At 38.1% G+C, this 27,481-nt stretch overlaps 1 protein-coding gene across 4 annotated transcripts in view; it reads right to left on the bottom strand.

The window, feature by feature from the left end:
* Positions 1-27,481, bottom strand: part of diaph1 (diaphanous related formin 1) — an 87,448-nt gene that overhangs the window by 47,599 nt on the left and 12,368 nt on the right. For 3 of the 4 annotated variants that reach the window (XM_011480129.3, XM_011480130.3, XM_011480126.3), the window contains exons 2-18: positions 25,454-25,480; positions 23,598-23,762; positions 22,129-22,230; positions 21,530-21,660; positions 20,924-21,007; positions 20,755-20,818; positions 19,303-19,442; positions 17,753-17,858; positions 17,487-17,597; positions 17,192-17,310; positions 14,675-14,791; positions 12,583-12,698; positions 10,310-10,374; positions 8,049-8,228; positions 5,530-6,138; positions 2,612-2,726; positions 2,456-2,464 (exon numbers count right to left, since the gene is read on the bottom strand). In XM_011480129.3, the coding sequence (XP_011478431.1) occupies positions 2,456-2,464; positions 2,612-2,726; positions 5,530-6,138; positions 8,049-8,228; positions 10,310-10,374; positions 12,583-12,698; positions 14,675-14,791; positions 17,192-17,310; positions 17,487-17,597; positions 17,753-17,858; positions 19,303-19,442; positions 20,755-20,818; positions 20,924-21,007; positions 21,530-21,660; positions 22,129-22,230; positions 23,598-23,762; positions 25,454-25,480 (2,260 nt within the window). The remainder of the gene's footprint in view (positions 1-2,455; positions 2,465-2,611; positions 2,727-5,529; positions 6,139-8,048; positions 8,229-10,309; positions 10,375-12,582; positions 12,699-14,674; positions 14,792-17,191; positions 17,311-17,486; positions 17,598-17,752; positions 17,859-19,302; positions 19,443-20,754; positions 20,819-20,923; positions 21,008-21,529; positions 21,661-22,128; positions 22,231-23,597; positions 23,763-25,453; positions 25,481-27,481) is intronic. The other variant, XM_011480127.3, reaches the window with a different exon arrangement.

Genomic DNA, 27,481 nt, shown 5'->3' with positions numbered 1-27,481 from the left:
TTTGAAAACCCTTCATCCCTAAATGCATCTCTCTGGACCTACAACACTTTGTCCAGTGTAAGTTTTGTTTGTGGGCGTGAGGTGTTGGTGAGCTGTAGTCAGAAGCAATTTTTTTCTTATGGGAAAAAAGCTAATCTTAAAAATTATTGAATTTTAGAAGTGATCAAAAAACATTTGATGTGGAAGAGAAGAGAAATAATGCTGCAAACACAAAGCAAAGTGGCAGATTGACAAAGAAATTGGACCAAAACTTAAGCATAGACGTTACAAAGCTATCAAACTTGGCTTGTATTAAGATGAAGCATAATTTATTAAAAGTTAGTTATTCACTCTTCTACGTTTTTTCTTTTTTTTGTCAAGGATTTCCGCACCCCATGTGAAAAGAGATTAATGCTGACACAGCATTCAGCATAAATCAAACAAGTCATCTGTGTCGAGGCTAGCAGGAAATGTGAGGTGTGTGAATCATTAAGGGAAGCGGTAACTATGTGGTCTGCCATCATTTATTTCCTACATCCAAGCCATTGGTGATTTAGAGAAGCTTAATTTAGGTGTTTTTCCCCATGAAGACTGAACATAATTGTAAACATTTTAATAATTGTATTATTTACAAGATTATTGATGCACTAGGGCAGACTTTTCTATGCTTGCTAAAGGGGGGGTGGAAATGCAAATAAAAATGTCCTCATCTATTCACAAAAAAATTAAAGTAAATAATGTGGATTATTACCTACTAATGATTATGTAACAAAAAATGCTTTCTAAGTACAAGAATGTCATACTGTGAAAAAAAGTGTGGAAAAGAAAAGCTCTGAATACCTAACTATGTATTGAGATTAGACTAGATTAGATATACTTTATTTATTTATACCTCAAAATCAAACAGGTTTAATGTGAATGTCACTATAATCTTCTTCAAAACAACTACAGTTTCTACGTAGCAAACATATCTAAAACTGTGCAATAACACGAGGTTAGTTTTGTGCTGGCCTATTCTGAAGCTTGATACAGAACAACACATTAGCATCCGTTTCTAATCATTATTGCACACTGGATAGAAAAGAGGGAAAATATAAAAATAAATTAATAACAACACAAGAGGGGGGGAATTGACCAGATGTTCAGGCACTATATGTCAAAATGCTAAAAATATATGTGCAGCTAGAAGATACAGCTGTCTCCATGGCATCTGAGGACCACAGCCCTCCCACGGTGCCATTATAAGGATGAAGCAGAAGGGTCACGGTGGGTCAGTGATAACTTTGATGCTACCAAGTCCTCCCTGATGCTCTGAGGAAAAAATCCCAATGATGTACTCAGCCTTTAAGACTGGGTCTAAGTATTAAGGGCATGGATGTACGGCAGATATGAGATTTGGAGAGAATGACTACACCAAGCTGCCAATAGAGTATCTGAGCATTTGTTCACACAAGCATTCCCGAATACACAAAAAACCTCCATAAGTAAATAAGATCCATGTGCGCACAAACCTATGCTACAAAAATACTTGCACAGCAAACTCAGACAATACATTTTAGTCCCTGATGCAATATTTTAGGACATTCCAATCACTCATGAGAAATCTACAGCACCTACCCCTTCACCCCTGACCACCTCACCGTCATTCACACAGGCAGGCATGCAGACAGATGTGGGACTCTGAAAAGGTCAAGGTATCTTTATACACAGCTCTCAGAAAAGGTTATTAGACATCATCCAGAAAAGGCGGCTGTCTCGGCCAATAAAAGAGGCAGCATGGGTGCTTGGCTGCCAAATTATAGAGTGGCAGGCTGATGTTAGGATTTGCTACACAAGTGAATGCAGATGGGACAGCTGCCAAGCCTGACATTTAACTGACATCAGGAGCTAGCATCAGCTATGTGTGCATGCGCATTACTGTTTACTCATATGACCTAAGCAGAACAGACAGTGTGTGTGTGTGTGATGACGCTGAAGCAGGCTGAAGCTGAAGGTCAGGTGGAATGTCATACACACTCACACACACTGTAAGTTCCTGCCAGATAGGATTTTAATATGGAAGAGTTTGAGCAGAAGGTCTTGTGACACTGGGACAAGGTGACAGAAGTGGACAGGTATGTGTGTCTATGTTTGTGTGTCAGTGCTTTATGGCAGGACGGCAGGTGGCTATTCAAAGGACATCAGCGACCTTCTTCCTATCTAACCTTAAACTACCCTCCCTGGTCCGTTTCCGCTTCCCCTCCCATCTTCAAGTCCCAATCCATCCTACCCAGAGGTGAGCGCTCTGTACAAGTCACTGGCACATTGAGAAGATGAACTACCAGCTGTGATGAGATAAATCAAAGTAGTGAAAAATGCTGTCTCTAAATAATGTAAATGTGCGGTTTCCTCAAAAGGACAAGAGGGAAAAGGCACGATCCAAGACAGGCTGTTTAGAATGTGTGGAAATATAATCAATGAGTTGGTGAAATCTTACCCTTAGAGGCTGATGTGAGGAAATGGTTTGAAAAGGTCCAGGAATAAATGTAGGGATGTAAAATAAAAGCAAACATAGTTACTTTTTAGTAATCACAATATTTAACTTGAGTAGGCTACAATGAATGAAAAAAAAAAACACAAAAGACGCACTTACTCTTAGTCTGTGAGGAGAAAGTTACAGTGAGTTTGGCAAAGAGTTCATTGTTTTCAAACTGGTCTTCCTGGGCCTTGATCCAGAAACTTTTCTCAGAGAGATCCTCTGGTGAGATCTAAAAACATAAAAAAGGAAAATGCAGTTTACAAAACAGGTCATCTTTTCTATTAAAAAACGGTTAGCTGAGCGATGAAAAAAAGAAAGAAAACAATGAGCCAATGGCCACATTGTGATATGATGGTAAATAATAAAGGATAGATGACTATGGTAGGAATTACTAAGTAGTAAATACAATTAAAAATGTAATCATTTTTTCATGTATCTTGCATATCTACAGTTTAATTCTAAGAAAACATGTTTGACAAAGAAAATCTCCAGTACCAGGGGCCTCATTTATAAAACTTTGCGTAGGATTTGCGTCAGAAGTGGCGTACGGATGAAACATAGGATGTGCGTACGCACAGAAATATTTGGATTTATAAAATCGTGCGCACGCACATCATACGGATTTTTCCCTTAATAAATCACAACCAATTCTAGATGCAGCGCAGCTTTTGCGGCTTCATGACACGCCCATAGTTGCCCATAAATAGTCCGTGAAACGCCCACAAATTAATATTCATTGATTGCGAAATCATGGGAAACAGAGAGGAAATCAAAAAAACGTAACTTCACTCAATGTGAAGTAGAAGTTATCGTTGGCGAGGTGGAAAAGAGGAGAAAAGTGTTGTTTGGAGGGCACAGTGTGGGCATTACTAAGCCCAAAAAAGGCACGTGAGTGGCAAACGGCGGCAGACGCCGTAAATGCTGTAGCCTCACAACCTCGGACCGTGGCCGAAATAAAAAAGAAATGGTCGGACATCAAAGTCGAGGTAAAAAAACATCTAGCACTCCATCGCCAGAGTGTCTGCCACGGGTGGGGGGAAAGGGGACACCGGAGCTGACCCCTCTTGATGATAGACTGGCGGCAATTATTGGGGAATCCCTATTAAGTGGAGTGGTGACTGACTGAGGCGGAGGGGGACACCGACACGCCAGATGCACCGGGTGACACAGGCACGGCGTGGTTCCTCCGAGTGCTCCTCTGTAACGCCGGGCCCAAAAGCCCGCAGAGGTCCAACAGGACGGCTCGAGGAAGTGGGAACCGGCTCATAAGCCACTCGTCCTCGTTTGCCAGCAAGTCTTCTTGCTGTCTAAAGATGCGTTCACTCCGAATTCTTCCATTTGCCACATCTTCTAAGAGCGCAATATCAGCCATTGTGCGTCATTACGCATTGTGATGGGGCATTTTATTTCTATCCATTTAGTTACATCTGGCAAGCTACAGATGTCGGTAATAATCAACGTGGAAATGGGAAATTGATCAGCGCAAATGTAATTTCTTGTTGCTTTCTGAATGGTTGAGACATACGCCATACATTGTTTTATCAAAAATAAAACAAACTAAAGGCATATGCATGAATACCATAATTCCATAGCTTATGAAGAAATGTTTTACTATGAAAACAACTTTCCCCAGTGGACAATTAGTACGTCTATCTATCTTTCTATCTATCTATCTATCTATCTATCTATATCTGCTCCGCCAGACGGACATTAACGAGAATGTATGTGTTCATTTGAATTTCTGTGTAATTTTGTTTGTTTCACTGCTGATCGATCAAACGGGTGTTGGTGTAGGCTGTTAATTGTAAGACTTGCTTTGTGAAGTCTTCATGTTATTTATGAGAGGCAGTATTGTCATTTTCACTGTCACTTTCAGGTGTTTCTTCCATCTGCCGACGGTGTCGCCGTTTCTCATTTCACCCGTTTTTGTGCGTACGCCTGGGTCAGAGCTTGCGTGAAGGACCGCGCATTTTCCCGTCAAGTTTGCTTTTTATAAATATCAACTATTGCGTAGAGAGTGGCGTCCGCCTTCTTTTGTGCGTACGCAACGTTTATAAATGAGGCCCCTGAGCATTTGAGATTTGTCTTTTTTACATGATTTCTAAAAGGACACAACCTGTGTTTGCATGTTTTTTTGTAACTCCTGAACTGTATAATCAATGAGAAAAGAGATTCTGCAAAAATAAAACCCTGAACGAGTGGAGAGCAGCAAAAGTGAGATATCAAGCCTTTCATTATGGACAAAGCCTCGGGGATGAGTGTCGGACAGAAAAGACAGAATAAGGAAAGGAAATGTGATATGGGGATGAGCTAAAAAAGAGAAAGAGAGAAAGCAAGAGAGCGTGCAAAGAGGAGGACAAGACCAAGTCGGAAAAAAAAGTTAATTTAAATTACAAAAGAATACGATCCATTCTGGCTGCAATTTAATTATCTTGCAGCGGAGCAGTTAAAAGTAGGAGGCTTATTAAAACGCAATTTCTGTGACATCCTCGTCAAACCCTCGCAACCGCCCAACAAAGAGAGAGTGAGAAAGAGAGAGGCTAAATGCTGATGAAGTCTGCTTTAGCCATTAAACAGTAGCTTTAGGCTAAGGAATGAAAAAGAGACATTTTGATGTTTTAACCATCAGTTGAGAGGAAGGACTCAAAAAAATGCAAGTGTGCATCAAGGCGCAGTCAAAAATCTGGCAGTCAAAAAAGATGCATGTATCCTGAAACATCATTGGATACTTTATGTCTTCAGTTTATGAAATAACTGAGCTGCAGAGATCCAGAATTTTATGTCTAATAACCATTAAGACTCAAATCTGGCATGTCTTTTTGCATCAAGGCGGATCAGACAAATTCTTCAATCATCAGCCCTCGTCCAATCATCTGTGACAGGAAGCATCCACATTAATGCGAAATTATTCCATCTGCAGCCCAATTAAAATGATGAATAAGTCACGACAAGCCTTTCATTTTACTGAAATGTGTTTCTTCTATTTAAAACTTTTAGTATCAGAAATATTCAAGAGCTTTAGAAAGACTCACCTTACTCCAGTTTGCCCTCTTAAGCTGAACCTCTGGCTTGTAATCCTTTTTAGGCTGCAGCCCAAAAGGTAATGCAGGTGGTGCTGCTGGGACACCCCATCCTCCCATCCCAAACGGTGGAGGGGGTGGCATTCCTGGCATTCCTGGTGGAGGAGGTGGAATGCCTGGAGCTCCAGGTGGTGGTGGTGGTGGAGGAGGTCCCATACCTGGCAAGGGAGGAGGGGGTGGTGGTCCTTGCATTCCAGGCAGGGGTGGAGGAGGCGGCGGCCCTGGCATTCCAGGCAGGGGTGGAGGAGGCGGCGGCCCTGGCATTCCAGGCAGGGGTGGAGGAGGAGGCGGCCCTGGCATTCCAGGTAGGGGTGGGGGTGGCGGAGGTCCTGGCATTCCAGGCAGGGGCGGAGGAGGAGGAGGAATACCAGCCATACCAGGAAGAGGAGGGGGTGGTGGGGCATGGGGGACAGGTAAGGATGGCTGGCCAGGTAAGGGTGGGGGTGGAGGTGGCCCACCTGTGCTCTGGGTGGGCACAGAAGGTGTTGGCACAGGAACGGGAGCAGGAATTGTAGCAAGCTTGGTTTTGGCATCTTCCAGATCCTTAGAGAGTTTTTTATTCTGCAGGGGAAGGGGTGGTTAGAACTGTATTCATTCTGACAAACATGAGCTCCTGTTCAGACAGACAGAGCGCACAGCAATACCAACCAAAAGAAAGTCAAAAGTACATCCCTCTGCAGTCACCCTTTAACTGTGTGTGTGTGTGTTTCTGTTGTGTGTCTGGTCCAGTTTTGGGCTGTGCTGAAATCCTCTCTATAACATCAAAATTATGTTCATTTCTCCTTGTGAGATTAATAAAGTTGTGATCTATTCTATAGAATTGATCTATTCTATAAAATAGATTACAACAATAAACCAGAGGGATCACACGATCTGACTGAAATTAGTGTTTGAAGGATGCTTTGATACAAAATAAGTGAGAAGATCATTAAGGAAGCATAAAGATAAGAACAGAAGAGGGAGTGCAATCATAAGATGAAATAAAAACTTAAAAAGCATAAACTCATCAAGCAAAAAAGAATAGAGAGTAATTTTCATTCCATTTGACTGATTTAGTTTAGTCTTAGCTGATTGACAGGTTAGGTGGATAATAGCAACAGACAACAACATTGCACATTAGATGTAGGCAAAACAAGTACCAACGGGCCAAGTGAATTTTTGTGTTTGTGTCAAGTAGAAAACATTCAGTGCCTTTGTGTATAAAATAGTGTCTGTATGCAAACGAAGAACAAACTGTGTTGTTTCCAGACTTTAAAAAGATGACAGCAACAAACACAGAGCCTCCAAGGCATGCTTTCTTTGTGAGGCAGCAGATGAAGAATTGGGCAAACCATCACACACAGGGACACAGATCTCTACATGTGAAGAAATCTTCGATGGGCAGTGCCTCAAACACAGAAAGTGAGCCATCTTAGAATAAGAAGCTTGTTTGATGCTTGGCTGCTGATGCTTTGGACAACTCTGTGTGTTTGTGTGCGTTTGTTTGAGGCTTTAGTGTGGTGAATAGATGACTCTTCTGGCATCAGCTGCGTTGGATGAGGCTCATTTTGGCAGTTGTGTAGTTCTTCAACCCACAGACGTGCACAGAAACATCTTCATGGGGACACGAGCACACACACTCTGAAGCAGACTGTTCTGGGTCACTTGGTGTGTTTGGGAGTTTGGGTGTCACTGTGAGGCAGAGTCCAGCTGGTGTGGCAGCAGGACACTGACAGCTAAACAATTCTTATCTCAGCCTGTGCACACACGGACAGTGAACAGTGTTCACACAACACAAAGCGTGTGAGCATTTGGGCCTTTAGAATAAACGCTTTGCCATTTTAGATGCTCCCCTTTTACATGTCTCTATACAAGAACCTCTAATTTTCCATTTTCATTTCACATTCTTTAAGTATAATTTCAATGAGAGTTGGTCTTTTGGCAATATTTAGGCATTTTCTTTTTTCATTTAAGGCCAAGGAGATTGCGTGGATATTCAGCAATAATAATAATAAAAAAATCTCTTTTTCTTTCTTTTTTTTTTACCAGAACTTAAACCCTTTGCAGTTCAAGGACACGCAGGGGGAACATGAACCGTTTATTGCCCAATTTTGCAATTTAGGAAGAAATTTTGATGCTAGAAAGAGATCAATACAAACAGATTCCTCGTGCAGTTTTCCAATTACTTTAGATACGCTAAGGACAAATTGTTAGAATAGTAAGCGTAATTCCAATTCCAAAAATCTTCCTTTGTAAATAAATGATTAAATGTCGGTCCTTGTTTTTTTTTTTTAGGGAACCATCATTAAAAATGATGAAATACTGAATAGTGAACATCTGATCTGCTCAACTTACTAATACTTCTATAATTGTGAACTAGCTTCATTACATTTTTATTTGACTATTTTGATTTTTTTGGTTTATTCCCCCCAGCAATTGTTAAAGTTGAAAGTTATGGGAACAAAAAAAGACAGAAGTTTGTATGTATGTACCTGTGTTTCCAAAGTGCTCAGTTGTTTTTGCAGCCCCTTGTTTTCTTCCTCTTTCTCCTTCTTCGCAGTGGCCAGTTGTTCCTTCTCTTTGCTCAGGTTAATCAGCTTCTGTTCATAATCCAACTCCTGTTTGGTCATCTCCGCCTTCAGCTCGTGGCGTTCCGTTAACTCTGCCTCCAGCTGATACACATGATAAATGTTTCAAGCATCTAAAAATACAGTTTCTTAAGGCTGTTGGATTACTTTGTAAGAATTGTTATACTCCTCCAAGTTGAACTTTTCTTGAATATTTATTCAAAGAAGACATTTTTAAAGGTTTCAAAGGTGTCAAAGTAAAAAAAAAAAACATTCAAAAGTTTTTCCATGTTAAATCCTTGAAGATCTTTCTTATGAAGACAGTAATCCTAAAAATGTAAATGACCTGTTCAAACATTTTCCAGCCCTAAAATGAAATAGAACATGGGGATACTTCACTATTATACTATGCACAGTGCTGATTTTGTAGATTTGCCCACTTAAAAATAAAGTGACATTTTGTCATAATAATGGTAGATTGATTTGAACAGTGAGAGATAGAAATTCATGAAGAGATATCAACTTTAAAGAATTGCAATGGATTTATTAGCATTTTATTGAGGGAAATAATTTTTGAACCCTCTTGCTGGAAAGACTTCGTACTTTGTGGCAAAACCCTCATTATCAAGCACAGAGGTCAGATGTTTCGTGTAGTTAATGAGCAGTTTCTGCTCGTATCAGGAGAGAGTTTTTTGGTCCACTATTCTTTGCAAATGACTTCTAAGTCATAAAGATTTGGTGGCTGCCTCTTGGCGACTCTGAGCTTCAGCTCTGCCTATAGGATTCCTATAGGATTGAGATCCAGAGACTGGCTAGGCCACTACACGACATTGATGTGCTTATCTTCAGCCATTCGTTGGTTGATTTGGCTGCATGTTTTGGGTCATTATCCTGTTGGGAGGACACATCCACCACTCATTTTAAGTCTGCTTGTGGCGGAAATAAGGTTCACCCTCAGGATGTGACTGTACATGGCTCTGTTCATCATCCCATCAACATGGGAAAGTAGCCCTTTGCAGAAAAACACTCCCAAAGCATAATGTTTCCACCCCCATGCTTGACAGTGAGCATGGTGTTCTTGGGGTCATGGGCAGCATTTCTCCCAATTTCCCTTCCCCCAATCATTCTCCATTAAGGCAGGCCTCCAGATGTGCCTTCTTGAGCACATCTGGAGGCCAGCACTGCATGATGTTAAGCCGTTGCCGCGTGAAGAATTACCATTGGTTTTCTTGGTGACCTCAATGAAATACAAATACATTTATAAACATTTTTTGAATTAAATGTATTGAATTTCTTTGTGATTTTTTAATATCTCACTGTGCAAACCTACTATTAGGATGACAGACTGTCATTTTCTTTTTAAGCAGGCAAACTATCAAAATCAGCAATTTCCTCCACTGTATTAGGTCTTTTTCTATATTAAACCCTCTACCCTCTTATTTCCTCACTTAGAGCAGACATTTTTTTTAATTGCTGACCAACTTGCCAAACAGATATAGTATGAGTTTATAACAGATAATCACACACTTCTTTTATTTGCTAAAAAAAAAGCAAAGTCAATCACTCTTGATTTATTCAACTTTATTACTACCTCCTGAGAAAAGGACGGCTGCGTTACTTTATCATGCTCGATGTGGACTCTGACGTTGTGGTCCTCGTGAATGAATACAAGTGTCTTCATGGTTAAGGCGGCTGTGTAGATATGTGTAAATTTGATAGATTTAACAGCATGCGAGTGTGTCTTTATGTGTGCATGAATGACAGCTAGTTTCTGCTCCCTCTTTGCAATTATCCTGTCACTGGGACAGAAATGTCACGTTAGCAGCACAACACAATCAAGGCATTTACCCCCTTTTGTGAATGTGTGTGCGTCTTAAAGCACTTTCCTGTCTGCTGGCTGACAAATGTGTGTATGCTCATTTTCCAGTCCACCCTCTATTCCTACCTTTTTCTAATTTGTCATCCCATGTCAGCCTCACAATGGTCAATCACAGTTTTATTACAACCTCAATATGTCTGCACATGTGAAGGGAAATGTTCGCCTTCACGGTGTATTTTTCTCCGGTGTCATTACCTCTCTGATAGCTTTACGTGCCTGTGGGTTGATGTGTGGAACTACATGTATCTGTGTGTGAGGTGAGGGTGTGCGTCTTGTTTTTGCTTCATTCAATCTGTGTGCTTTTCACCTTCTTCATCAAGTCCGCGGCCTTCGCCTCACTGGTTTCCACTTTAGTCTTATCCACCATGTTGTCTGCAAACAAAAACAGTCTTAATAAAAAAAATGATCATTTATAATAAAAGGAAGTGGCTTTGACACATTCTTTGGCATATACTCGAGTATGAAGCCAGCATAACTTTTCATTTGGAAATCTGCATCAGGCTGTGTGTGATCACAGTGCAAGTGTCCAATCTGTCTTTCCAATTTCCTCTTATCACACTACTCAGTGCAGATCCATGAAGTCATTGTATGGGCATCTTATTAGAAGACCGGGCTTTGTGTGGCTTTCTGCTTTTTCATATCAGCTTGTGTGAGCTTCCAGTGCACACTTTTGTTTGGCAGCGTGCACGTCACACAGAGAGGCAGGCACGATGATTTCCTTTTAGACAAGAAAAACCTAACGTCTGAGAGGAATCCTTTATCAAATGTTACACTTTGTAGAGGGTGGAGTGGGAAAGACAAGAAAGACCAAAACAATATTTGGAATAAGTGAAGGGGGACAGCAGAAAAGGGTTCATGAATATGAAGGTCAATGCTTAAATGCAAGAGGATCAAATGCATCTTCTTTTGATGTCAGGCGGGGTGGAGAGCAGATTCAAATGATATATAACTATGAGAGAGCCCCCCCAATATGAAATGATAAGAGAAAAGTGAATCAAACTGATGATACACAGAGATAGGGCATATCTGCTGTTGCAATAGAAGTAGAGCAAAAAGAGCAGTTTTATGTTTCTTTTTTTAAAGACTGAGTTTAATCAAGATAAACTGAATAAAAATGTGAACACTTTACCTCATAAAAACACTCCTGAAAAAGACACCAATCTGCACAATTTCCAAGTGTATTTGGGTAACATTTTCTATGGTTATTAAATGTGTAATGGATTTGGGGGTATAGCGGGTGGGTCGTCATAGTGGCCAGGCTAAATGGGACAAACTGAATAGAAAGCACCAAGTGAGACAGAATGTGGGGGGAAAAAAACTGTGCTGAATTTTAGAGTTCAAAGAAAAACACTAAATAATGCATGTTGGGCTGAATTGGGCTGCTTTTCACCAATAATAACTCTGGTCGCCCTAAAGGAGGCCAGTCAGTGTGCGTGTGTCAGGACACATTTAGAAGCAGTGCAATTAAAGCCTCCTGCAGTGAGCAGCCAAGGCCTACCATCAGGAGCACAGAAATCATGAGGCACAGCCCTGCACCTGCACTTTTCTGTGCTTTACCTTAATAGCTATTTACAACAATAAATCAACAAGTTCACATGCGCATTAAGCGTGAATCAGATTTTGCCAAAAGTATTATTTCACATGAAAAGGTCTGCATTTCATTTTTGCATGACTGGGAGAAATTGGCTTTAATGGATCAGTGACATTCACAAAATTGCCTTTAATCCTCTTAAGTGAGACCTTTTTGATGTTTGATTTTTGAGGTCTGAGTGCGAACAATGTTTTCTACCTTTCAAAAAAACATGACAATCCTGTTGTTATACTGACTTCATGAAGCACTTTACACCACAAGGAATTGGTTTGAACTCCACCATTTACATCATTGAAAAACGATGTTTCATTCTGCGTAGAATAGGAATAGGACCTCCTAAACACTACACTGAACAGACATTTCATCTGTAAAAGCAGACAAACATTTTGGCTATTCTGAAAGTGTCATTGATTAGAACCAGTTTCAGTGCTTTGGGTAACATGTTTTCTCAGGAAAAACCAGCTTAAATTCCTTAGATCTGCTTCATGTCTTTAGAATGAAAGTACAAATGTTAGGTGTCTTGCATATCTGTGTAACAACAAAATGGAGATGAAGAATTAAAAGAGGAGTGCAGCATAGGCAACTTGCTTTATGAATATATTTATCAACATCCAATGGAAGGTAATTTGACTTTTCACTATGGGTGTGCTAGAATAATACAGAAAAAAACAGCTTCCCCAAGCTAAAATGTATTTAATAGGAATGACCCATGGTATAACCTCTAAGAGTCAACCCATAATAGGCTCCTCTCTGGCGCCACCTTGTGGTGGTAAAGCTCAACTATGCAAATAATAGAAAGTGAAATCTCATGAGACCATCTTATACTTATAAGACAGCATGCTTGACACTGTATTCTCAGTATATTTGAACAACTCAAAAGAGTAGTTTCCTTTAAATTCCCATTTTTCTTTTGGTTTAATACTAAATGTCTAAGAATGCATGCATAATAGGAGAAATTGATGAGCAAAAAGGGTCAAGAGTACGCTCACCTATTAAATGATCAACATTAATCTCGAGGGGACGACACTTGAAGTCAGGGTCTGCTCCTTTTTTCTGAAGGACAATCTGACCTACACACTCATCTATCAGCTTGTAGTAGTGAGGCCTGTAGAAAAAAGAGAAGCATTGGAAAAAAAGATTTAGGATTTAAAGACAAAAACAGAAATGGATATGAGGTGAATTAAACTAAATCAGTATTTGTAGTGTTAGATGTCAGCACAAGATAAGTAATTTGTGTGCTGGCAACATCAAAATCTGACAGTGTATGTATTAGAAGGCACATGTTGACCCGGAGAGACCCTGCCTGTCTGAACACACATGCTTCACCACCATGTTTGAACTGAGATTGGGGGTCTGTGTGAGCGTGGCGGCTTGAGTTTCCTGTCTCAAAGATTGATTTTGCTCAACCATGTCAGTGGGAATATGCTGGTTTGTGTTCTGCACCAGCTGTCTGATCAAGCCAACTTTAAACAGACATTCAATTTTGGAGCCGTCTTCTTCCCCGATCCCATTAAATGCTGCCAGAGTCAAAAACTCAATACTTTATTTACTCTGTCTCCTTTCCTTCTCTTAGTCCCTCTGCCTTTGTCTAGCACTTATTTCACTCCATCACTACAGTTCAGGGTTTGGGTTTTTTTTCCCCCCAAAACTAAAATTTATCCGTGGAGCAAGAGAGACATCTAGTGTCTGCAAAAAATGAAGAAAAATGCATTTTGTTTAATTTGATTTTACTTAGTAATATTGCTCATGTTATTTACCTTCAATATGAATATAAGTAAACCAAGAAACAGAATGAATGAGTTCCTATCTATGCCAACAACTGATTAACCAGTCATAATACATTATTACAGCTCTTTAAATTGTGCACATGCATAGTATGTATTTGAGCATAAACATAACCATAGATTTAGGTATGAATGAATACATTTTATCGTTTTCTGAAACTGAACTAAAAACAACCTTTTCTGGGAGGAAAAAAAAACCTAAAAGCAGCCAGAACTCGATGTTGCAATTTACTACAACTCGACATCCTTTCAACTGTTGTCTTGCTTCCACCACCTCCCTTTTCTTTTCATCTTGGTATTAAAAAAAAGAAGAAAAAAACTTCTTTTTTTGCCACTACACAGCTTTCTTTCTCTCTTCTGCTTCCCGTCTCTCTGTGGAGTCCATTAGACACCATCTCTGTTGTGTTAACCTGGATGGAGCGAAGCTGAATAGAAGGGAAAATGGATGAAAGAAATAAAAAAGGGGGGGGGGGGGGGTTCTAAAAAAAAAAAATACTTCTACTGGGACCAGTTTCTTCTGAAAACCTCCTTTATATTTTTTGACAATTTATTCGTAAAACTTGATTAAATATAAACCACGGCTTCCTGCCTGTAAGGTACGACCAAAGAAACCGCACAAAAAGCATTAAGAATGAACAACTTGGTCCTCGAAGTTGTGCTTCACATGCTAAAGAAAACTTGTTCATTCTGTCTCGTTATATGCGGACATAGACATGCAGAACGTTCAGCAACTCGGAATATTATTCTTGTTGTTTAGTCATTCTGCTTTTCTTGCCTCCTTTTATTTAACTACAATGCCAAGGGCTTTGGAGGACACAGTGGGAAAAATTAGCATATTTTACTGATAAGGATGTATGGTGCTCAACTCTATTAAATGAAATTGGACTTCCTATTTAATTTATGAATTTTACAGCAATGAAATGGTTTGTTGGAAAACAAACAGACGTGGAACGTGACTGAAAGAATGAGGATGTGAGGGGAATTTAAGCACCTTTTTTGTCGGTTGTGCTGCCCTCACACCCATTTTTCACTGCCCACAGCTTTAACCCGTCTCTTACTACAAATGCAGACATTTTAAAAACTATCTGTGCAGCAAAACAATGAGGACCTCTGAAAGTTTAGGAAAATGTTACGACTGCCTTTTCACTTATTTCATAAAATGGCCTTTGAATAGAAAATGAATGACTGATTTTTTCTAGAAAAAAACTGACTAATAAAACAGCAGAGCATGACATAATGAAGTAAAACCATCAAGATATAAGTGCTCATGTGTGAAGTTTGGGAAGATGAGTATTACCTGGCCAAATAATCATTCCGGACTAGTAGAAGGTGTTGCATCAGGGAAAGGAAGTGACTTTCTGCCTTGGAGTCTTTCACTGTGTTGACTACGATCTCAAACACTTCCTTCACATCTCTGGAGCCGCTTTAGTCAAGGCTGAATTAACCAAATCAACAGATTTCAAATATTCAACACTGAATCCATAAAACGTCCTGAATGTAATGTTTTCCAACTAGAGAGTACATAGGAGGAGCACATAATTCATGTTAAAGACACATCACACATATATACACATAATTAAAATCAACATTCAACAGAAAAAAGGCTGATGTGTAATAAAATGAATGTATTCGACTGTAATACTATTGTTTTACTGAAACCGCTTTAGAGCAGCACAGAGGAGCCCTGTAGTGAGCTGGGTTTTGTGGCACTTGGGAGACACCTGGTGTTAGGATTAAAAACATTTGAGCCATGGTACTTTTTCCTCGATAGAAATCACAAGGCACACCACCAGCCAAAAAGGTCCAAATGAAAGTGAAATTGACTAATCAGGTCAACTGCCAACCAGAACAGTGCACAGTAGAGAGATAGAGGAGAGAAAAGAAAAAAAAAGAAAAGAAAAGAAAAAAAAGGCATGCAAAACTACACTGAAAAAAATTTTTGCTAAGCAGCAAGATTGCAAATGGCGAACTGCGATTTAGCGAGGGAACGCACTAGGGTTGTAGGAAAACATCGATTTGGCAATATTTGTATCGATCTAAGAAGCCGTCAGGACAACCTTCAGCGTCTGACTTTTTTTTTTCCACTTAAAACACCGACAGCTAGTTGGCAGCACAGCATACTGAGCCTCTTTGAGCAGCTCTACACCACACAAAGCGAGAACCAGCTTGTTTTGTTGTCATGAGACACGCACTACGTCGTTTTTAATTGGAATGGGTACCAAACCGAAACTCTGTGCCATGCTGCTGCCAGTATCATATAAAAACGCGGATTGCGGTTCTTTGTGGCGTGCTCAGATTAGAACGTGTGAGCGCTGCACCTGCACAGTGGCTAATGCACGGCACTTCAGGCTAATGCTGTTGGCAAAGCGGGCCAAAGTTCTGCAGAACCTCACAGCAATAGGTTCTAGTTTAGCGACCTGATGGATCAGAGTGATGTGTGTCAGAAAACTGAGCTGAACCTCTGTAGTGCAGACTGTCATGTAAATAAAGCATCTTTGCCACATTAAAGCGCTCTGTCATGCTGCCTCATCACACTTTGTTTTCTAGAACGAATTGGGGTTTTTATTATTTATTATTAGTTATATTAGTTATTTTTGAAGCACCATTTGGACTCCTGAACCGTTTAAAGGACTGGAGAGGCTACATTAAGCAATGTTAAAAATAAACAGCACTTTATCTCCTTAATCATACTTTTAGAACCTTATTGGTTAAAGCAAATTCTTTCTATTTTTTTCTTATACTGAAAAATATTTTGTTGTAAAAATCAGACAATGTTGACTCTTCCCCTTAAGAACAAATATATTTTAAGCTGCCAAAATAAAAGCACTATGAATTTGCTAGGGGTAAAAGCGATTTGTATGTGAGATACAGTTGCAGGGCTTAATATTGTGATCATTAAATAAAATAAATGTTACCATTTTATTACAATGAAAAGCATATTACCGTATTTTCCGGACTATAAGTCGCACCGGAGTATAAGTCGCACCAGCCCAAAAATGCATTTAAAGTAGAAAAAAAACACAGATAAGTCGCACTGGACTATAAGTCGCATTTTGACGGGAAATTTATTTGACAAAATCTGAGACCAAGAACTAATAACTTTCACAACCTCATATGACACAATCATAGCAGACTGTTTATCTCAAAATTTCACAGTAATTCTTTCTCAAACTTATTTATTTATTCTTTTCATGAAGCATCATTGGCCAACTAATACTCTGTTTTCATCCTGTATTTGTAGAAACAGTTGTCATTTTTATTGCATTTCTGAATCCATGAAATCATTGGAAAATAGAATATTATGTTTTTAGCCTTCAAGATCTTACTGTAAAAAAAGTTTGCTGATTCTCTGAGTCACTTAACATACTCTTAACACTTAACATACCTCATACATCAAATTGACCCAGGAACATCATCTCTGTTCCTCACAAATGAACATAACAGGAGGGTTAACAATGTTTTTATTTCAATTTATTTCTAATATAAGTCGCTGCGGAGTATAAGTCGCACCCCTTGCCAAACTATGAAAAAAAGGGCGACTTATAGTCCGGAAAATACGGTAATATTCAGGTAGAGTTTTGTCCAAGTCATACTGTTAAGAAAAAAAAACTGTGTTCCGCTATAATATCGTGATAGGTATTGTATCTTGGGACGCGTATTGGGATACGTATTCTATAGCCAGACTCTTGATGATACACGCCTCTACTGCACAGCCTTCAAATGTAAAGTGAAAAGAGACTGTGAGCAATATTACTTAAGATTACAACCTTTGGTTGTTTTTGTTTTCTTTTTTCATTAGCAATTGGAAGGATATTCCATTTCAATGCGGATGTCATCAAGGCGCACCTTGAGATCCTCTGAGTCATCCTCCGCTTGTTCATCGAACACACGAAGCTGCACCTTGAGCTCTTCATTTTCTATTGTCCGGACCGCCTGCAAGGTACAGGATGAAGACAGAGATCATATGAGCTCAACAAAGAATAACAGGATTGTGTGGAAGTCAATTGAAGAAGGATTTCTGCACAAATACTGCGACTCATCAGGAAAACATAGAAGTTGAGAGAAATTCATGAAGAAAGAAATTTCAAAAAGTATTCAATGTTATTTACCTTCAGAGGCTCTCTGAGTCCAAGTCTTAGCAGCTCTGAACGAATATGAATTCTGAAATCTAGTTCTTCGGCCCGGCTGATTAGGGCGTTGATAAGCGTCAAGCAGCTGGCCTAAAATATTAAAAAATGAATTAAAAAATTGGTCAGTTTCTTTTGTTCAGATTTCAATAGAAAATTGTTTGCTAGATGTTGGAAGCAACAATCAGCCTAACCACAACCACATACACATATATGGGAATAATAGAAAGTACAAGTTAAATGCATACCCTTAAAGGGAGGCTGTTATTCTTCATGCCAGAAATGAGAGGCTGAAACCTCTCAATGTTTTGTTTTTCAGCCTCTTCTGTGATGACTTCCAAAACACGCTCATGACTGCAGAGAGAAGAGGCAGATGTAAATGACAATCATCAGCACGCTATGGAATTTGACGACAATTCCTTTCAGCAAGAAACAACAATGCAGCCTTGAAATTCACAAACCATAAAAAAAAATATACAGTAGTGACAAAAGTGACTCATATTGGACGAGAAGGCGTCACGCAGTCCTCACTCTTATTCATTTGACAGCGTTGGAACCATGAAATGATCCAGAATCTACTGGTATATTGAAGCATTTAGAGTTCCTTTCCCTGGAGCTTGAGGGGGTTGCCAAGACCAGCTTCTAAAAATAGCTTTAGTCAGGTAAATGTAACCACTAAACCCAAATGCATCCATCAGATTAATAGAGGAATGGATGTAGCTGCTTGCTGATGGATACCCATGCCATGAAGATTTCAATAGTCTGAAGTTTGGAGGACTGTCTTGATTGGTGATCTCTGTGGACTTAAGACCTCAGCATCTGCGGATTTCCACTCTTGTTAGTTTCTTTGGTCTTCCACATCAATTGCTGTCCTTATGCATTTCCCCTTCATCATACTATTACTGACAGTTAACAGTGGAGTCTTTTTCAAGTGGACTTGTTGGACAGGAAGCATGTTATCACTGAAACTGAAATCCACTGAACTCCTGAATCTACCTCATTCTTCTACAAATAAGGGGAGAGTCAATCTGCATGTCCAGGTGCATGATTTCATATACTTGTTGCCATGGAAAAGCCTAGAACCGCGATTTACCATTTAGATGGCAGGCTAAAAAAAAGAATTAATTGAACAATTGGCTCTTTTAACACATGGTGTGTGACATTTACAGCTTCAGTAGTCTGGCACTTTATTGATATTTGGTCATCCACTTTTTCATTAATACTCCTAAGTGCATCGTTAAAAGAAGGCCTTGGAGGGACTAAAACATATTTGAAACTGCATGTTAGCTGAAGCTCCCAAATAATCAACTGTTATGAAATAAAATTATTAGTTAAATGTTTAAATAAGACAAATAAAATGTTTCTATTTCATGCACAACAGCTTCACAGAGAGTGTCTAAAACAATACAGCAGGAAATGGACAGAAACCATAAGAATGTGGGTCTAAAAGAAAGCAAAAAAGGTGTGTGACATTGTTCCCAAAAAAAAAATATACTTTTGAACAAAAACGTTTAATTTATTAAACTCAAATTTTGGAGAATCTGTTAAGCTGTCATCAGATGATAAAATGCAGTGTGCGTGTGTATGTGTAGGTGTGTGTGTGTGTGTGTGTGTTTGTGTGTGTGAAAAAACAGTTTTTAGAGTTACATTTGATGAAGAATTTGTTTAGGTTTTTCCCCTTATAGGGTTTTGTAGTGATGTGTTCTTAATATATTATTTATCTTAAGCATTTAGTGTCTGGAATAAAATAAATAACTGAATAACTCTGTGTGTTCATCTTAAAAAAGGAGGTCCTTACAGGCCTTCAGGCTGTTCCAAAATGGAGATGGCAGAGAGCAGTTTAACAGCATCTGTCATCATGGAAGGTTTCTGTGGGTTGATGGCTCTGACCAACAGAGTGATGCCCTCTTCTGACTCCAACATGGATTTCAGACCATACTAGGAGGAAAGACAAAAAAGGTTAGATTGTAATATTAAATCCTCTTGGTCTTAAATCTTCATTTTTGATCAAGCTTGTAGTCAGAATGCCGTGGGTGGGCTTAGAGCCGTGCTTTCAGTATTCTTTAGTCATCCTGGGTTTCTGCTGTTGTAGTTGCTAACTTTTTTACATAGTTTTAAAACTAATGTCTCAGTGGTTTGCATCCTTTTCTGCATTGTGTTCTCCGACCACCGCAACAAATAACTAATCTTTTCTGTTCCATGAAAAATGTTCCAGAGATTTGGAGTTTCCCTCTTCAACATGTTTTTTTGTGGCTGTTGAGACATCTGCGTCCTGGCTGCAAACTGCTTCCTCTTCTCTCGTTGATGCAGTGAAACTGCTTGTTCATTCTACTACACATGTTTCATTATTGACTATTTGCTGTCCTCTCAAATCCCAGCTGGGCCCGGTAGAAGGTTGCCCGTAATGATTGTGGTTCTGCTGGAGGTTTCTTCCTAATCTTTCATTTAGAGACTTTTCTATTCTACTGTCTGTCAGTTCGTAAAGGAAGAACATGACCCCTGCAATGTAATCGATAGGTTACTTATATAGGCCATTAGCATACTACCACAATGACCTGTCTTTATTGGAATTATTTGGACTGAATTGGTTCATAACAGTCCTAGTTAATTTATGTCTGATGTGATTTACTTTTTATCTGGAATCTGAAACAAATTCCATTGTGAATAAACCGAAGGGATTTGAACAGAGGATTCAATGTATTTATACTTAATTTCAAATTGCTTTTAAAACTTGCCATTTTCAATTTGTTTAATCATAATATGATTAATTTCTATGTAAATCTATAAATCATACATGCCATTTTATCGCATGTATGATTTATAGATTAACATAGAAATTTCTTCTCTAGAAAAGCCTGTTTTGAGAGCAGTTTACATAAAATTGATCAAACTTAAGACAATACAAAAATAATCATTTACCTGTATAGTTTTACCTATTAAATAACATTTTCACATCAATATGCATGTGCAAATTTTAACCATGAAAAATGTCTTTGGATGTGAATGTTGAGCCAAAAATTAGCCCCACTGATCACTATAAGACAAATACCACTGTTATGAGGTCATGAATTATTACAAGAAAGAGTCATCTATAAAAATGTTTTTAAAAATAATCTATATTGATCACATGCAGGCACAGTATTTAACATTGACAATGTTTTTTTAGTCAGAGTCCTCTATAGAGAGATCAGTAAAACATCTTTAAATTGAATTATGTATAGAAATAATGAACACACAACAAAACAGGTACCTTGTTGTTCATGAAGGCTTTCAGACACCGGATTATCTCATGCTGACATTTACCTCCCATCACACTAGTTTGTAAGAAGAAAGAAACAAACAGAAAAATCACATCACAGTCAAATCTACTGCCAGCAGCAAAACCTACCACTTCCTATTGTGTGGTTGATGTGACTTACAAGTTTTCGTCTTTATCATCCTGCAGTTTTCTCAGGATGTTCAAAAGCAGAGCCAGGCCTTCATTGCCAAAGTTCTGCACCCAACTGGAAGCAAGCAGAAAAAATAGACATTTTCAAAAAAACGTAAGTACATTTTTAAAGTCTATTTTCCTTTTTGTTTTTTATTCTAAATATGTTAACAAAAACATGATGTATAACAATACATCACATGCTATGGGGGCCCTTTGAGTTTCCCAAGTGTTTTCTGGCCAAGAAAGTCTGTGTTTAAATACCCTTAAAAAGAATCCCTTCAAATAATAACAAGCAAAATGTACCATCTAAGCATGGACAATTTTGATTTAAAAAAAATAAATGCAACTTTATGTATATTTTGCAATTCTTTCCACTGATCCCTTCGTTAGTAGCCCGTTATGCCTAAGCTCAACCGGCAACATGTATATGTTAAAATAAATAGCAGAACTGGATTTTAATGAATTTAAAGTAAACATAATACAACACAGATGTGAACAATCAAAACATTATAACTTCCTTAAGAAATTTTAATTATTTAAATATTCTAACAAAACTGAAATAAAAAATTGATCAATACTCCATTGTCTGTATTACCTGACTGGGTTATTATTGAGGGAGACTCTCAGGGATTCCAGACAGCTCAGCAGCTGGCCGTCTTTGATTTCCGACTTTAACTCCTGGATGTACACCTGGGCCGACTTTGAGCTCTCCTTCTGGCTTTGGCCCTGAAAAGCAGACAGGAAGGGACAGTAGTTAAAGAAATGGCAATTCTTTCATTTCCACTTGACGTCACACAGAAAACGTCACCCTGAAACACACAGAAAGACATCAGATTGTGTTTTACGCAAGAAGAGAAAAATCATTTTGTTACGCTCTCTGGTTCTCTAACGAACTTTTACATGTTTTTGTTTTTGTTTTTTTTACTGATTTGTCACCAAAAGATTTTTGCTGTGAGACTTCACCAATCAAAACCTCTTCTCAGAAGAACTACCTCTGTTTGTCTCAAGCCCATTTAATAAGAACTTACACCTATAAAAAGAATTATGTGATAAGAAAATACAGATAACATGAACCAAAGTGCAGAAACATCATTTCTTTGAGAAGTAATTTAGGAATAATGTCATAACCAGTCTTTTAAAGTACAAAAAGAGAGTTAAAGAACAAGAAAAGAAAAGAAAAAAAAGAGTACTTACAGCTTTAGATGTGTGCAGGTACTGGGAGAGCATTTCTCTTTTGGTATTGATATCTTTTTCTCTCAGAGGCTTCTGTTTTTCCTCATTCAGGTTCATATCCACCTGGATGGAAAAAAATACAGGAGGACTAAAGTAACAAAAAAAGATCTATGCGTTTCCAGAAGAAGAAAAAAACAGCATACTATCAAACCACATCGACTATTGTTGCTCTTAAATTTACTTTAGACTACAACAGGATTTCATAATACAGTAAATATATTACTGTATAAATATATTTTAGAAGAAATAAAAGGTCTTCTTTAGCAACTATGTTAAACTCTGTCACAATGGTTATCAACACTAAAAATATTGTCCAAATTTGTTTACATCAAGACTTGATGCAGTAGATTTTTTATTCAAATCATCATATCACTATATTTTTTTCAAATAAATATTTAAAAAACAAGTATAAAATTTAAATCTAGTACATATAAGTCAAGATGTAAGGTCTTAACTACAAGTTATCTATAGTTATCCATTACTTATTAAGCAATACAAATTGGAAAAAAATATTGATGTAAGGTAAATTTATGTGAAATGTTATTGAAGGTTTTTTTTCTGTCACAATTTATCACAAGTCACTTTAAACAAAGAATGGCTTCTTTTTTTTTTCCCATATTCACTGGAAACCGTATGAAAATAGGTCATTCCTTTTATTGGAGTAATCACGACTAAACTGCCACTTAGGCCTCGTCTGGACAGCACCATGTTCACAGCTGGATTGTTCTGACTGATTACAATGGTTTCAACCAGAAGCACTGTTGCTTTTACTCCACAGTGAGAACAAGATGGGACTGAAACTGAGATTGATGCACATCCTTGAGTCTTTCCCTAGGAATATTTAAAGTGGTATGAAAAAAGGTTTTTGTACATGTACTCTGACCTTAACTGAGGCGGGTTTGTAATTTTAGGATGTTTTTCATGTTGTTGTGATTTCCATAATGAGTTGTCGTTTTGCATCTGTTGTAATTTAGGTCTGCAACCATTCCACTGTTTAGTGTTTTCACCATTTGTAGATAATGGCTATTACTGTGGTTTACCGGAGTCTAAAACCTTCTGTTATGTGTTTATAACCTTTTTGAAAACAATCATATAGTTACTTTGTTGTTTTCCTTTTGTTCATGTATTTTATTTTTTTTATTACACTAATTTAAGATTTTGAGGATCTTTCAGTTTGATGCTTTTGCCAAATCTGTGTGTGTCTACATGTATAATAAACTAGTTATGCTTGGTTTAACTGGGAGAGAATAATCACATTCACACAGAACCATGTCGACTTAAGATTTTTCTTCCTTATATAATACACATATAATGTCAAATGTTTGTCCAATATTTTGTGTTACTCTGAAACAGTTGTAGTAGTAAGCATATCAAACTTGCAAAAACGTTTTGAAATAAGATACTTTGCAGATTTTTATCATCTTTCTCACCAGCATCTTTTCGAAGAGCTCCAGCACTTCTTTATCAGGGAGATCTTGCAGCACGTTAACAGGTTGGCCGATTTCGTAGTTGGCAGCTGAAGAGTGTCGCTGGCTGGAAGCCGAGCTGGGTTTCTCCTTGTCCTTTTTCGTTCTCATGCTGGTCAAACGCTCCAGCTAGATTATCAAACAGCATAAACCAGGGCAAAATAAAAATGTGCAACCACAACAGCACATATGCATGTAAGTAAAGCTGTTTTTTAGAATGTTAGCCACACGTGGGTTACTTCTGTTGAAATATTTGCCTTAAAAGTGAAAAACAAGAGAAACTGAATCAGGCAGACCAGAATAAAACAAAGAAAAAGACATTGTATTTGGTCTTATTAACCCATGTCAATCCTATAAATTGAAGGCTACACGCACTAGGCCAGGGGGTCTGCAACCTTCAACCCTTAAAACAGGCACAGGTTGATTTCTGACCGATCACAACCTAATAGGAGCCAGTAAGTTTTACTTCACCAATTAGAGATAAGCCACAGATTTGTATTTATGTTAACAGAGAAAATATTTGTTTTAAATATGAAATATTTATAACTTGACAGAAGTTCACATGACTTTCTTTCAAAATAAGAGACACCCATTGTCATTTAGGAAATAAATGTATCATAACTATGCTTTTAAAAGATCTATTCATTTTAGCCTTTGTGGTGCATCACTGGCAGAAAGTTGTAAAACCAAATCAGAGCTAATTAGGTGAACCTCATCTTTTTTGAACCATAAGGTGCACCTTAAATCCTTTTTTTTTTAAAATAGAAAATCAGCCTTATAAAACAGTGCACCTTAAGAAGGAAATCTGGGCGTGCCAACCAATCTCCAATTGACTTTCAGTATAAAACAGCTAAAACATCTATCAAAATGTTTTAGTTTGGCTTTAGTAAACCACTTCATGGATTGTTGGAGCATTATGGGTACTATAGTCATGAACCTCGCGGAGTGATACGTAATTTTCTTCAACTGTTTGGGACTGAGTTGGATAAAGTTTGGGTTAGTTTACTTTTTTACTTTCTTACTTTTTTGTTCAAAGTTACTTTTTAAAACTAAAAAACTTTATATTTATCTTTAACCAAAGAGCCACAGTGGAGAGGTAAAAGGGCCAAACGTGGCTCCGGAGCCTTAGGTTGAAGACCCCTGCACTAGGCCAACAACTATCTTGGGGAACGTTTGCCACTCTTTTTCTAGAGTCCCTATAAGAACCACTGAAGACCAAATTGATAAACATCTGTGTTCTGATAAAACTGTGGCTCTGTAATAAAATGAGTTAAACATGTACCGGTAAGTGCAATGGTTTCAAGGAAGCAAATAAATCATACTTCCCAAAAACCTCAAAGGGTCCAAGATTTAAATACAAATAGTCTTTTTTAAGCTAGCTTGATTAAGAATTAGTTGTAATGTCAAAATAAGGACAACAGGGAACAGCTAGTGAGAAGATAAAACATGGATTGTGCTGAATTTATTTCAATTTTCTTTGACTTTGACGAAATGTCAATGCTTAGATTTCGTTCTTTTCTTTCTAACTGAAAAATTAGCTTACTAACTTAAGGAAAGAAATGGCCATGATGCAGGGTGATACAGTAATATCCTCCAATGAAGGCATCATCATTAGAAGCATATAGCATTTAATGTTGTTACATAAACAAAAGTAAAAACATAAAAAAGGGAACTCAGCAGCAGCATGTGTTAATGTGGATTAGGTTCATCATCCACTGAATGTTAACATAAAATGCAAAGGAATGACTTTTCATCTAAATCTACAAAGACATGTTGTTGAGTCAAGCAGGGTGATGCAGCAACACAAAGAAACAACCTACCTCATCAGGAATCAGCCGTTTCAACGTCTGTAGAGCATGAATACATTAAAAATGACAGGGAAGGGTAAAGAATTTGACCAGTTTGGAGAGAACAGGAGTGACAGGAGGGGAAAAAAAGAAAAATAAGAATCCATTAGACAGAAATAAATTATTGACAGGTAACAGATCTAGAAAATGAGCTAAGCAGTTTATGAATGATTATTATAAGACTGAAACACCAAATGCTATGAAAACATTATTAAGGTCTTATTCCAAGATTAATACATAATGATATTCTTAGAAGATAACGAAGATGGCACAGAAACAAAAATAATACATAAGACCCTTTAACCCTTGTGCTATCCTGTGGGGTCAAGATGACTATTGACGTGTTCTTCCTACCATGACAAAGGTGGATAAAGGTGGCATGGATTTCATGTAATCCATGGACACCAGTGAAGATCACAAATCATTGAAGAAAAAAGATTCAGCGCACTGGCGTGTGGGGTCCAGATGACCCCAATGATAACGTGCCTAGGATAGCACAAGGGTTAAGTGAAAACTGGGAAAATCAAAGCTGTACCACTAGATGTCACTATACACCAAATAATTTTTTAGTTGACCAGATTAAATGTAATATTTTCTGCTACTGTTTTAGTTTTAAACAAGAGAATGACAACACCAAAGAAAATGATCATCATCAAGACCCAAAAGTGATAAATATATATATATCTTAGCGTATATCAATCCTTAAAGCAACAAACAAGCAAAAGGGAAAAACAGCAAGAGCTTCTACTGTGTCATTGTTTTAAAGACAACAAAGTTTAAAATAAATTGACATTGTTACTGTATTAACTTCTGATTCTGCATATTGTTCCAAGTCCAAGTGTGTTGTGTGGGCAGAGGTGGACAATAAGAATAGTATCATTAGGATGTATGTTTGATGGATCATCAAATATGTCTGAACACAGATGACTAGGCAAGAATTGTTCAGAAACTTCTCAGCCTCTAGAGAGCGGAGCTGAGTCAAAGTTAATATGTACTCAACTACAGACATTAAGTGCCGGTAAATGTTTTTAAAGCCAACCAGGTATGAGCAAGATGGCAGCTGCATCGAATGAGTAGAATCTTAGACAGGAATTGGTTTATGTCACATGTCAAAGTCAAGCCCCGTGGGCCACATCTGGCCCACTGTGTAATTTTATCCGGTCAGCAAGATCATTTTATATTGTTGTTATTGATGGCCCAGTAAAATATAGCACTGTTAACATATTCACTACAGATTCCATAATGCAGCACTTCAGCTGCTCTGGTGAACACTAACCCTGACGAAAAAGGTGATTCTGAAAACACAGCCTTTAAAAACTGATTGGAGGCAGAATAAATGTTTCCTGATATTACTGGTAAACCCACATGTGTCATTTGTGTAGCGAATGTGGCTGTAATTAAAGAATATAATCTAAGACGGCGCTGTGAGAAACATCAAATAGGCACAGCTGAGCACACTGAGTTTGCACAGCAGTTTGGTAACTTTGAAGACCAAAAAAAGGCATTTTGAGTTGCTTTGTAACCCTTTTGCTGTCGATGTGGAAATGGCACCTTTGCAGATTCAGATAGAGCCGATCGAGCTGCAGTGTTTTGGTACACTAAAGGCAAAATACGACCATGCAGAACCGCACAGTTTATTCATTCCATTCCTGCAGAAATGCCCCAGCTCCGTGGTGGGAGGAAGCCGGAGTCCCCGGAGAAAACCCACAGGTGCACGGGAGACCGTGCAAACTCCACAAAACAACTTTTTGACAAAAAAAATGATGCCAAGCATCCAGCTCTGATAAATTCACACGAGAGCAAATAAAAAAACAATTTGAGTTATTGCTGAAAAGCACAGATTGTATTCATATTTCCAAGTTTTGTTTGTTTTGTTATTCAGCGTATATTTTGAATGTGTGAAATTTTGACAAGATACATTTTTATGGAAAGTAAAATCCTTTGGTATATTTAAAATTAAAGTTTATTTTTTATATAAAATAACATAACATAATCAAATAA

Source organism: Oryzias latipes, chromosome 10, assembly GCF_002234675.1.
Source record: "Oryzias latipes chromosome 10, ASM223467v1".
NCBI classification, from domain to species: Eukaryota; Metazoa; Chordata; class Actinopteri; order Beloniformes; family Adrianichthyidae; genus Oryzias; species Oryzias latipes.
The sequence above is the reverse complement of the archived record's forward strand: the minus strand, read 5'-3'. Positions and strand labels throughout refer to the sequence as shown.